Source organism: Acinonyx jubatus, chromosome A2, assembly GCF_027475565.1.
Source record: "Acinonyx jubatus isolate Ajub_Pintada_27869175 chromosome A2, VMU_Ajub_asm_v1.0, whole genome shotgun sequence".
Lineage (NCBI taxonomy): Eukaryota > Metazoa > Chordata > Mammalia > Carnivora > Felidae > Acinonyx > Acinonyx jubatus.
Genome location: NC_069383.1, coordinates 56,861,814 through 56,875,064, shown reverse-complemented (window position 1 = coordinate 56,875,064; position 13,251 = coordinate 56,861,814). Strand labels below are relative to the sequence as shown.

The 13,251-nt window shown below is 34.4% G+C and overlaps 1 protein-coding gene across 23 annotated transcripts in view; it reads left to right on the top strand.

Moving 5' to 3' along the window:
• HDAC9 (histone deacetylase 9) overlaps positions 1 to 13,251 on the top strand; it is a 739,528-nt gene that overhangs the window by 545,425 nt on the left and 180,852 nt on the right. For all 23 annotated transcript variants that reach the window (XM_053218342.1, XM_053218337.1, XM_053218355.1 and 20 more), the window contains 2 exons: positions 811 to 930; positions 1,252 to 1,349. In XM_053218342.1, coding sequence (XP_053074317.1) covers positions 811 to 930; positions 1,252 to 1,349 — 218 coding nt within the window. The remainder of the gene's footprint in view (positions 1 to 810; positions 931 to 1,251; positions 1,350 to 13,251) is intronic.

Genomic DNA, 13,251 nt, shown 5'->3' with positions numbered 1-13,251 from the left:
AAACTCCATGCCATCTTTCTGCGTTGGCCCAGATGATTTAATAGCTGATGAGCTCATGCTCCTGTGTCTTCGACTCTTGCCGTCACAATTTTACCAAAATAAAGTATGAAGTCCTTTTTGCATCTGGCGTCTCTTTTGAAGTGATTCTAACTGCTGAGGGATTGCTAACTGAACTGAATGCTCCAAGAAAGCCAATTTACTCAGCTGGTTGCAAAGCCTTTGACCTTAATGGTGGGACTTGGCAAATCAATGCATACACGTATGTTTAGTGTTCTGTCAAGAATTGTGAAAATGCTCTGGAAGCCATAGATCCTTCTGCAAAATACTAGTTTGTAGTTTAAACATTAGTCTTTCTTCAGAGGCCAATGAGGCTAGTTAATTAAGCCTGAGGGGTTATGAACTGTTGGCAGTTAATAAGTCATAAAATTCCTCCATAAAACAGGATGCGAGATTCCATCACTGAAGCAAAGAGTACAAAGGGCCGGTGTATAAATATCTAATTGTACCAAAGGACTGGGCTTTCTCAGTGACTGCTCATCTGGAGTCTCCAGGGCATGTTCGCTGTGGTTTCCTGATTTTTAGAAGCCAGTTTAAAAAATGAGTGCATTAAAGGGTAATTTGCCTGAAAGGTTCAGGAAGTAAAGGGGGTGGTGTGGAAGCAAGCTGAATGGGAGAAAGAAAGGGGGACATAGTGAGAAGACAGAAAATGAGAAGGAGGGTGGGGTAGAAAGGGAACTAGAAATGAGAAAAGTTGTCTCCACGCAGAGTTAGACATGACTGTATTTGTCATCTGTTTTCTTTTCCCTGTAGGATGTTCACCATGGAAATGGTACACAGCAGGCCTTTTATGCTGACCCCAGCATCCTGTATATTTCACTCCATCGCTATGATGAAGGGAACTTTTTCCCTGGCAGTGGAGCCCCAAATGAGGTTCGGTTTATTTCTTTAGAGCCCCACTTTTATTTTTATCTTTCAGGTAATTGCATTGCATGATTACCCCTAATTTTCTTGTCCTTTGCTGGTGTTTTAAATTACACGAGATTACTGAATTGTCCCATGGGACCAAGAACCAGTGCAGAACAAGTGCATAACCCAGAGCACTGGTTGTCAAGCAAGGTTGGGCTGATTTGACATGTTGTTTGATGTTTATTTCGAGAGCTCACATGTGTTTGTTTTCCTCTCTTCTTGCTTTCTTCCCTGCACCCTCATCTGCCCACTGTGTGTTGTTGTTTTTTTTTTTTTTCTTTCTAGGTTGGAACAGGGCTAGGAGAAGGATACAATATAAATATTGCCTGGACAGGTGGCCTTGATCCCCCCATGGGAGATATTGAGTACCTTGAAGCATTCAGGTTGGTACTTCTTTTTCTGAGAGTGGCAAATAGAAAACAAATGTCCATTGAAACAACACAAGTTGTAAAAGAGAAATGTAAGTTTTAAACAAGGGAAAGTGGCTAAAGGAGCCATTCCATCAAAGCTCTAAAAAATGTTTGGTTTAGGGGAACTGAATATTGCTACAAAGCCACATAAAGAATATGTGTAAGAAAAAAAGGTACATCAAAACCTAATTGTAGTTGTATAGGTATATGGCCAATGGCGTAGGCATGCTATCCCCTCTCTACAAAAAAGAAAAGGGAAAAATTTTATTAAGTAGTTCTGGAAACTTCTGCTTATTATAACATGTGATTTAGAATGAACGTTAGCATATTAGATGCTCTGAAAAGTCCTTTGTTACCTACTTAATTTTGTTGAACAGGCATTTCCCAAATTTCATTGGACTACGATTCCCTTTTGCACATAGCACCACTCAGCATTCTTGGTTCTGAGGAGCTAGCTCACTTTTGGAATTTTGGCCTAGGCAGTCTGATTTCATGGTAGAGTAAATGACTTTTCTCTTTCATAATATGTATATTTTCCCTCTCACATTAAAACATCAATTGATTCTCTGTATTTAAGAGTCTTTTATGGTTTGTCTCCCTCTCTGTTTGAAACTATTTTTTCCCCTTCCCTTTCCCCATTGTCCTCTGTTACGTCTCTCAAATCCCACATATGAGTGAAAACATATGGTATCTGTCTTTCTCTGACTGACTTATTTCACTTAGCATAATAACCTCCACTTCCATCCACGTTGTTGCAAATGGCAAGATTTCATTCTTTCTCATTGCCAAGTAGTATTCCATTGTATATATAAACCACATCTCAAACTGAGAGTTGAGATGGGGGGGAAATGGGGGGGAGCGGAAAATGGGTGATGGGCATTGAGGAGCACACTTGTTGAGACCAGCACTTGTATGTAAGTGATGTATTTATCATGGGAATCTACTCCCAAAGCCAAGAGTACACTGTATACACTGTATGTTAGCCAACTTGACAACAAATTATATTTTAAAATATAAATTAAAAAAAATCAACTGATTAATTCATTGTTTTCAGTTTCTCTACAAAATGTAAGCAGTAATTGAAAGATAGGTTTGTATATACATACTATGTTCTGCTCTTTTCTCCTATAAAGAACTTTTAAAATTAATTCAAGCAAGAAATGCAATAAGTTAAAAGCTTTCTTTTGGATATGGAGTTTTTTTTTTAAAGACAATTCTCTGGTGTTGAAAACATACTATCAGTCCTTGTAAAGGACTATTTTAATATCAAATTATGTCAATATTACCTCACTTGCAAGATTTTAGGAGATTTTAACCTATTGTTAATGCATGATTTGGGGGTGTTTTGTTTAGTGGAAAGCAAAACAAACAACTGCATAAGAAATCTTAGAAGCATTATTTTTAAATTTACCATTTATAAATTCCCAAGGCGAAAATCCTATTGATGATGTATTTGAAACTTAAGGATATAATAGGGAAATTTTTCCACAAGTTAAGTTTTAGTGAGTTTCTGCTGTCCTGTATATCATGCATACTTCAATTTCTCATTTCAGTCATTTTTCATTTGCAAACAGGCCCAGGAAAATGAAAGAAAATATCTATTTTCAAAAAAATACATTAAAAATAAATATATTTAGGGGTGCCCAGGGTGGCTCAGTCAGTTGAGTGCCCAGCTCTTGATTTCAGCTCAGGTCATGGTTCCAGGGTCATAAGATCAAGTCCCATGTTGGGCTCTGCACGGAATGTGGAGCATGCTTACGATTCTCTCTCTCCCTCTGTCCCTCCCCTCTGCTCACTCTCTCTCTTTCTAAAATAAAATAATAAGTAAATTTGGTTTTGAGACACTAAGGACAATTCTACCCACATTCCAGATTTTTATTTTGGAAAAAATATATACCCTCAAATATCTATACTATTTACAGAAAAAAATAGCTGAAATAAGTTTATTTACTTAAAGACTGGGTTGCCTATAAAGATATTTTGGGTTAATTTATAATGACACTAAAAAATTGCATTAAGAAACTTCAGAAGTTTCACTGCTATGAATTCTGTTTACCTATATTTGCAACTTACGAAACATTATTAATATTTTAAAGGAACTCTAATGGGATAAACACTTTAATACGTCACATAAGAATTTATTTGTTTACCAAGTTAACTTGGTAACTAGCATGATACATTTAATTGTCAACCTTACTATAGCAATGATTATATCCATTGATCTGCAATATGGAATTCTTAGTTTTTTTATTATCATAATACTATTTGGGGTATTAAGGCTTTACCTAAAATGGATTATGCATACCCAGCAGGGAAAGAGAGTTTATATTTTGTACTACTTGTTCTCACATCACAAAGTGAATGGTGGGTAAGAATGTTTTCAAAGAACCCCTTTGGGGGCACCTGGGTGGCTCAGTTGGATAAGCATCTGACTTTGGCTCAGGTCATGATCTCACTGTTGATGGGTTCCAGCCCAGAGTAGGGCTCTGTGCTGACAACTCAGAGCCTGGAGTCTGCTTTGGGTTCTATGTCTTCCTCTCTCTCTGCCCCTGCCCCACTCATGCTCTGGGTCTTTCTCAGAAAAATAATTAGTTAATTAATTAATTAATTAAAAAAGTTGTTTGAATAACCCCTTTGGACACAACAATTTCATTAAATAATGTGAAAACAGATAGTAAGTATACATTATTGTTTTTTGAATGAAATGGTTAAGTGAATCAAGTGCTCTTGAAAGTGACTGAATGTCCTCAAGAGTGGTACTTTCTGTTTGCCTGGAATGCAGACACTTTATATTAGTAAACTTTTCTAAACTTCCCAGTGCAGTCACCATACCTAAGCTTAGTTAGAGGAGAAGCAATATTACCTAGCTAGGCAGATGAAATGTAAAATTTTAGCTTTTAAGGTTTATAGCTATTTAGAAACCAGATTTAAACCATAATAATTCTGTTAATTTTGAACTATACGAGGTCTCTTTGCCATTCAACTTGTATGACTAGAAGTACTTGTGAAGTTGTTATAGAGGAATCAAGAAAGTAAATCATCTCTTCAAAAACATTCATAGAACACGTATATTGTGTACCAGGCACAGTGATGAGTACTTGGAATTTTGAGCTGACTTGCTCAGGATCATAAAAGAAGTGATGCTTACTATTCTAGAGAACAAATGTGCTTAGACATAGAGGGGATAATATAGTGAACTATTCCTGAAGAGTTTCAGGAAAGGCTTCATCAAGTTTTGTTGGACCTGTGTTTTCAAGGATGAGTGAGTTTTCAAGGGGTAAAGCAATTGGAGTAGGGGGCACTTATACGAAGCAGAGAAAATAGACTGTGAAAACCATAGAGTCATGAAATGATCTTGCTCTGTTGGCTTAAGAGTTTAAGGGTGGGATTGCCTGGCAGGAATATGGATCATACTCCATAAACTGTTTTGTTGGCAAAGAATTGCCCATATGAATATATAAATTCCTTTCTAATCTGGAGTTTTAGTAAGATAAACTCCAAAAACAATTTTTGATGTAGTATTACTTTATAAGCATATACTTCTTAATACAACCCTTGTTTCCCAGTATTAAAACTGAAGATCTTTCTGGCATCCATTTGTGGGTGCAGTATATGAAGATGGAGGAAAAAGTAAATGGGGCCTTTTGTTTTTTTCTTAATTTTTAATTGTTAATCAATTTTTAATTGATAGTATCTTTGGAGGGAAAGCCTCTCTCTGTGCAGCTATAGGGAAATATAAGATGGCTGCTTGTTTTACCAATGTTTGTCACATAGATTATTCTTGTGGTTTCTATTATGTGCTTTTTCTATAGCAAAAAGAATATTGCAGGCAAATGAAAAAATTTCATGTTTTCTATAAGCTTTAAAATAATTTTAAAAGTTAAATTGAATATGTAAATTAGTTCACATAACTAGTTATTTCTTCCATGTAGTTATTGTTCATCCCTAAAAAATCGAAAATATATTTAAGATTTTTCATAACTTTAAAAAATATCCAATAATATCAGATATCTTTTATGTTGAACTAAAGTGTATTCCAAGACTACCATTTCATAAAATAATTATGGCTATCTTTATTGAGGTCTTTAAAAAAATTTTTTTTAATGTTTATTTAGTTTTGAAAGAGAGAGAGAGAGAGAGAGAGAGTGAGTGAGCCTGAGTGGGGGAGGGCCAGAGGGAGAGGGAGACACAGAATCTCCAGGCTCTAAGCTGTCAGCACAGAGTCCAATGCGGGGTTCAAACTCACAGACTGCGAGATCATGACTTGAGCCGAAGTTGGACACTTAACTGACTGAGCCACTCAGGCGCCCCCCATTTTTAAAAATTTAAAAAAAATTTTTTTAATGTTTATTTTTGAGAGAGAGAGAGATAGTGTGAGTGGGCAAGGAGCAGAGAGAGAGGCAGACAGAATCTGAAGCAGGCTCCAGGCTCTGAGCTGTCAGCACAGAGCCCGACGTGGGGCCTGAACCCATGAACTGCAAGCTCATGACCTGAGCCGAAGTCAGACACTTAACCAACTGAGCCACCCAGGTGCCCCTTAAAATTTTTTTTAATGTTTATTTATTGATGTCTTAAATGCAAGGTCCTAGATTAGAACTTTTATAAACATTATGGCTAATTTTTAAATGGTTTGTTTGCATAAGCCACAGAACTACTAAGTGTAAGTGCCATGGTGTGCATTCAGTTTATGGCTCTTAAAATTTCTCTGTCACACCACATTGCTATTCTTTCCTATTGTTCATCAATTAAGAGACTAAGGAGTTATAAAGCACATTGAAATTCTACCAAAATATAAGACCTTAACCCCCAATCTAAGTCAGAAATGTCTGGTACACAGCATTGCAAAAAAAGAGCTATTCAGTGATGCTGGCTGGATGAATCAATGAATAAATGAATGAGTTAGAGAGGAAATGATACTGGCTACAGTAGAAGCACTGGAAACCCCTGGCATTAAGTCACCCTAGCAAAAATCTGAAACCTATCTATCTCTTGGCTCCTCAAGGAGTATATTTTACAAGGAACTCTGAACACTCATTCATTTGGTTATAATATTGTCAGATGTCTTCTCTTCATTTAATAAATATTTTTTTGAATGCCTGCTAAGCAGGGTTTGTTTCCGTCACTTCAAAATATTTTCCCAATTGTTCTGTTTCATCTATAGTCCCTAGATGAGCACTGGATGCATTATTTTTTCTAATAATTCTTTAAGAGTTCTGCAGATGTTTAAATGATTATTTATAAAAGACCATTTAAATTGTTTGTTTATAGTGGGCAGGACACAATATCTCATGCTCCTAGTTAAATCTAATGAAGTCAACATCTCCAAATGTTTTTTAAAAATGAGCAGTTTCCAATGTGGAAGTAGGACATTAGTAGTTCTTGAAATGTTGCCTATTTTATTCAATAAATAAATGAACGAGTGAATGAGTGAATAAATGACAATTCCTGTGTAGCTTTTTAATTTCAAAAACGAAGTACAAGCCCCTTAAAATCAGGTTTTGTTAAAATAATAAATGACTCATTTGACATACACTGAAGAGTAGCTAAGAGAGTAGAATAGAACTGTTGATTTGGGTTCCTTTGATACAAACAAGTTGTGATTTAAGAAATAACAACTCCCAAGCTAGTGTGTTATAGTCTGTAGTACCATAATTAATATTTGCTAGTGTTGAGGATTTCCAAAAGACAAAGTATCTATAAATAGTAGTTATTAAGGAATATTCAGGGGAAAACTCTGACCCAGACTATTCTATTTCACTGAGATTGTTCATATGCCAACAAAAAAGGGGATTTGAGTGAGTTTTCTAATTTAGAAAACATCTACCCAAAATTTTTGTTGTTACTTTTTTGTAAACTACCTATTTTTTCTTTACTGACTTATGAAGTCTCTCTAATCAGAATATTTGTAGTTATAAATATGGCCTTTGCTAAAATACTTAGACCACATAACCAAGTAGGTATATTTGTTACATCTTCCAAGCAGTCCAATCATTTGAGTACATACACAGTCCAAACAGCCTATATCTTTTTTTCCTGTCTTTGGTTCATAACTGTTTGCTTTAATGATATAAACAAATTGAAAATCCATTAATACAAGACTGTGACTGGAAACTTGACTAGATAGCATAGTTATTTTCACTTCACTAAACTGTTGGTTCTGTTCTAGGTGCAGCATCTTTAAAATGGGAACCTTGGCTTTCTATGATTCTTTCCCACCTGTGGCAAAAATTAAAAAAAAAATACACATATAACTTGAGAACAAAGAATTGAACCCTTTATTGTCATATTCATAAAGCAAGTGTTCCTTAGACAGCTAAACAGTAATGATTATCCTGGAGTTTTCTTAGAGTGGTTGAGTTTACCATGGAAAGATGGTAGATAATTTTGGTCAGGGGACATAAATAAGTGCAATATTTTATTTTGTCTCCTTGTTACTTAAGCAAACATACCATCACTATTCTAATTTTAGAGGACTGACTTCTAAATATTCTTGTCATATATAAGAGATTGCTAAATTCTGTCTGAGAAAGAGGTAAGACCATAATAAATATTTATGTTCTTTCTTGTTAGTAATGCTAAGTAAATATTTTATATTGTTCTTACTTTTATCATATTTTAATATAATTTAATGCTAAGAGAGTGGAAAGTAGTATCATTGTAAAAATAACGTAATGATAATAATAGCATAGACCCTTCATTAAAGACTTAATATTTGTTAGTTGCTGATTTTTTTTTTCATCTTACAAATTAAGGGCTCCCAATTGCTAGATGAGGATACCAAGCCCCTTTTGAGTTTCAGTAGGTTTCCTGATGTCCCACAGCTGGTAAATGGTGATTAGGGACTCAATGACAATAAGAGTGAATGTGAAGACAGTACTCTTTGGGCCCCACGCTATAAGCTATAGTTCCTCTATCAAGAGTAGGAGTGACAAAACAATAATATAGTGAGAAATTCTTTGCAAATACATTTTAGTCTATCCAACATTTGTTTTGGACATCTAAATTGGTAACACTTTTAAAATTGAAAATAACTCCTAGATTTTCACTATCCTTACGTAATAACTCCAAGCCACTTCTCTGTGTGCCTTTCTACCTCATCTGACATAATAAGAGAGCCTATCAAATAAAGCCCCTATAATTTTTCTTCCTTTTTATAACCAGACTATTTACAGTGTGAAATATATGTTTTCCCTCTTTGTTAAAAGGAATATTTTCTTCTTATGTATATATTTACATTTTTTGAAATGAGTATATAATTGAACTTGAGAAATACCAAATTAAATTTTAATGGAATATAGAATGATAAATTAACTTTTAGATCCAATTTTGAAATAAAGAATGATTTGTTGTCATCTAAAAATCATACTCAATACTGCAAAAATGATTTGGCGTCTTATTTTGTCTATAAGAGCTGTGGTTGATGCTTCCCAGTCTTGAAATGGATTCTCAATTGTTAGTGACAACCAAATATATTATGCTCATGATAGTATGTATTTTCCCAAGGATGTTGAAGAAATTTTGGGAAAGCGGGTGGAATTTCTTGAAACAATTTGCCAATATGAAATACTGTACATATCAAATTGGCCCTACTACCATCTTTCCCAGACCATTTATCATAGCTCACAAATCAAGCCCACATTTTCTGTTTCTGAAAGACTTGGCTAATAAAGAAGATGTGGGCTTCAAATCTGAACTTGTCAATCAATCTTGGGAACAAAGCAGTAATGATTTTCATCTATTGATATTTTATTTCAATGAAGAGCAATGCATATGAATTTACTGCTGATGTGATGGACACTTTTACTTATTGTCCAGATTCTTTTCTTTATATTCAGCATGTAGAGATGTTTCAAGAAGTTTTATCAGAACAGGTCAGAAGAAAAAGATCCATAGGAATAAATTTTAGAAAGCTGTCAGCTCTATCTGCTCTTTAGTTTCAGCAATAAGTATAGTTTAACAACATTTTTTTCTCTTTCATCTGTGCAACATATTGTACCAATTTTCATCAAAAAATTACAATTTCTATAGGTGTGTGTCTCTAGATACCCTTAGAATTCTGCTCCCTGACCCTAAGAGTAAATTGATCTTATGCACACCTGTCTTCCTTAGGAAACTTGCAAACTTCATTTTTGAGTTGAGCATCAAAGAGATATGATATTATTAGACAGTAGAGAGCTCAGGTAAAAAGTCCAGGAAGTATCTTGAAGTGCTTGAAGTTTTGAAAGGCGAATTATATTATCTGCAGCGAAGAACTATTTAAAGTAGTTCAAATGCTCCAACATAGTTTTTATTATTATTTAAAAAGGTCAAATCCACTGTAAAAATTTTAAGACAACATTTTTCCCTTCTGAGTTAGAAATTTTAAAGCCCCAAATTTCCAGGAACTTGTGTAGCAGTTATACAGTTTTCCAAATAATAAGGACTAATTAAAAGTGTAGCTATGTTCAATTAAATCTTTTCCCTAGCAGTTCTAGGAAAGAAAGCAATTTGCGTGACTAAAAATGATTTGTTTTTATTTTCAAGATGGAACAATGGGTTATAAAACTTTTTTCTTGCACAAAATCCTTCCAACATATGTGTAATAATACTCAGAGATATCAAGAGATGAAAGCTTTCCATGAAATATGTGGAGGTTTTTAGGCCAGAAATAGCAGATCTTTTGGGTTGTCAAGCAACTCAGATCAATTCATTAACTTATCTTCTTGTAATAATGGAATTGTCTTGCATTTAATTATTATATAAATATAATGGAGAAACTATGGAGTCACACTTTTCCACAATTTTAGTGAATATATTAATATTATGCTTCATTTACTGGTAAGATAAAACCAAGTAGAAGTCACTTATTTTATATTTCTTTGGACAGCTATTAACCAAATTTCAGTGCCTTTCGGTCTTAGATGTGTTTCCTTGAAACTAAATAATTCCACTTTATATCCATGATTTCATACCTAAAGTTTGTTATAACTAAGTTTGTTGAGATGACAAATAATGTGGAAAAAGAGAAATTTTGTTTTAATATACCATAAATGCAAATTTGTAGTCCCTTTTTTGAGAACAAGGTAATGTTCACTAAGGGAAATTCACTTACTTTTCCAGGTAGGGGAATCATCTTTGGAAAACTTCTGTTCAACAGAAAATCTGTTCACATACTACTTTTGAGGCTCAGGGCTGAAGTTTACACCATTTTCTGGTAGGCAGGACTTTCAGAGAATAGTCCAAGCCTTTGCATGACATCAAACATCTGGATGATAGACTCAGTTTTCCATATTTCATCCCAATGATTTGATGTAATGTAGATGAAACTTATAAATCAGCATCTGTTCCCATTTATGTTATGCAGACATTTAAACTCCCCTGGCACTCTTTTAGAAGGGTGAGGACTTTTCTTTGAATCTCCCATCTTTCTTGTGGGCACCACGGTCTTGGGATTGTCTAAACGTCTTCTATTCTGAAGACCAGCACTAATGTTATGTAAAGCCATATGGAGGGCAGTGGATTTATGAACTACTTAATTTCTAATGGGAAAGACTTAGCAAAATAACATTCTTGCCATTTTATTTCATATTTGCAATTTAAAAAGTGAGTAGGAGAAGAGGTGTGATGGATGATTGAGTCACCTTTAAATCTTTGCAAAATTTTTAAATGCATCTACATTTCACTTTGAAGGTATTTTGCATACCAAGACACTTGTGGAAAAGTCCATCAGGAAAATAGCATCTACACATTATCTGACCTATTAAAGAAAGATACATATTGTTGTACTTGAAAACAAAAATATTGATTTACCTAGGATGTGTATTTTTGTTGGTTGATACCTTCTTGAAATTAAAATAATATTGGAGTTACTATTATGGACTGAATTTCAGAAACAAAGGGGCATTTTTACTCGAACAAAGTCAAAGGCAAAATAGTGAAGAGGAATTTATTTGCAATCCAGAGCAAGAATGGAGTGGGTACAAATCTATAATTTAAAAGTTTTGTAGCCCAAGAAAGCTTGGTCACTGGACCCTCTGCTTTCAGTTTCAGAAGAAGTCTCTTAGACACTAAAGTTACCACATCAAGCCTCTGACTTTTCTTTGTGTATACAAGTTCCCTTCTTTGTGTGAGTTTCCCTTTTATAGTGCGGGATTTCTAGATTGAAAATATCATTACAGAAATTATTCAGTGATGACTGCCTTCCAATAAATATAATTACATAAATATAGTATAATTTATAGCAGGTGAAAAAGGCAGGGACAGAAATAATAAAATCTGGTGTGTGTCATATTTTACTGATTTAGTTAAAAATGATTAAATTCTAAACTTTTCAGGGAACTGAAGTCTGCCAAAGTTTGTTAATACATTTCACTTTGTTTCTTGAGGATATGACAGTTGATAAAAATCAAATAATTGTATCTAGAATCCAAATGAAAAATATTTAATTAATATGTAAGGATCACTCACCTGTTTACTATTGTCAATATTTTTTAAACTTAACAAATTAATATTTTGTCTGTCTTCTAAAATAGTGATGATATATATCATATAGATATATATCATTGCATTATATATAATATTTGCTATATTTGCATACATGTATGCATACATAAATACATAACACTGCATTATGTTTAGATATATATGTATACAGATATGTGTACACATATACCATATGTGTGTATATATGTACATATGGATGTGTGTGTGTTTTTGATATATAAAATGTTTGACACAGTTCTCTAAACATGCTTTGGAAAAAATCAGTATGTAAAGATTTACTCCCATTATCAGAGCTGAGCATGAAATCTTGTACCAAATTTGAAGGACTTATGAGGCCCAATTTAAAATTTTGTTGTTTCATAATAACTTTGGAAAAGGGCATTGTTCCTTGTAAAATACCCACATGTTCTCCTTTGGAATGGCTCCAGACTGTAACTAAACCACGACGTTGCCCCCTGGTGCTTTATGTATTGTTTAATTGTTTGCCTTTGGTGGATGTTTTTATTAAAAGCCTATTATTTAGGATAAGACCAAAGTGTCATTTTAAGAACAACAGAAACAGAGCTGTTCAGTCCCATAGTTCTTTTTCATAGGTGTGTTAGTGAAAACTGGATGCAGCTAATGAGCCTGCCAACATTTTTTCTTGTAATACTTCAAAAAGAGCAACAACAACAACAAACAAAACTTTGGGTTTTTATTTTTCTCCAATAAAACATGGCCGAATTGGCTTAGAAGAGCTGTAAGTCTGTGTGGCTGTACCCAGGGCAGAAGGGGAAGAGAGGTGTCTGCATGCTGTGTCTACCCACTCTGTCTGTGTTTGGTCCATGACAGCCTGGAGTTTCATGCACTTTGGTACATGCGGCCATATGAAACCCATGGAACACAGAGGCAGGGAAGTCCATGTGTCAGGAGGGTCATAGTGGGCTTCCTAGGGTATTTACCAAACCCATGTGTGCTTTAGTGTATGTCAGAGCTATAAAGAAAGTTTTTAATGTCCTCCCCATCACCACAGGTCAGATGCAAGGTAAGTATCATTCTGAGATTCTTAGATCACTGTGCATATAAATTAGGTCTGGGAAAAGTTTTTAATTCAGTGTTCTTCTTGAATGTTTTATTTTCTCAAGTGGCATCATATTAATCACGCAACTGATTTCTCAGAAGTTGGTTCTGGAAAGAATTCACCATGTTCTCTAGCAGTTCCTTGCCACAGAGAGCAAGCAAGAATTTGATTAGTCTTCTTCCCAATCTTGTTTTTGTGACTGTGACCCACCCTCAGGCAAAAAACTTGAAGGCAATATACCTTGATAAAATTTCTAGGACTTAAATGATCTCATTAAATTCCGATGCTAGATATTATGTTGACATTTGAGGAAATATGATTATTGACAAAATG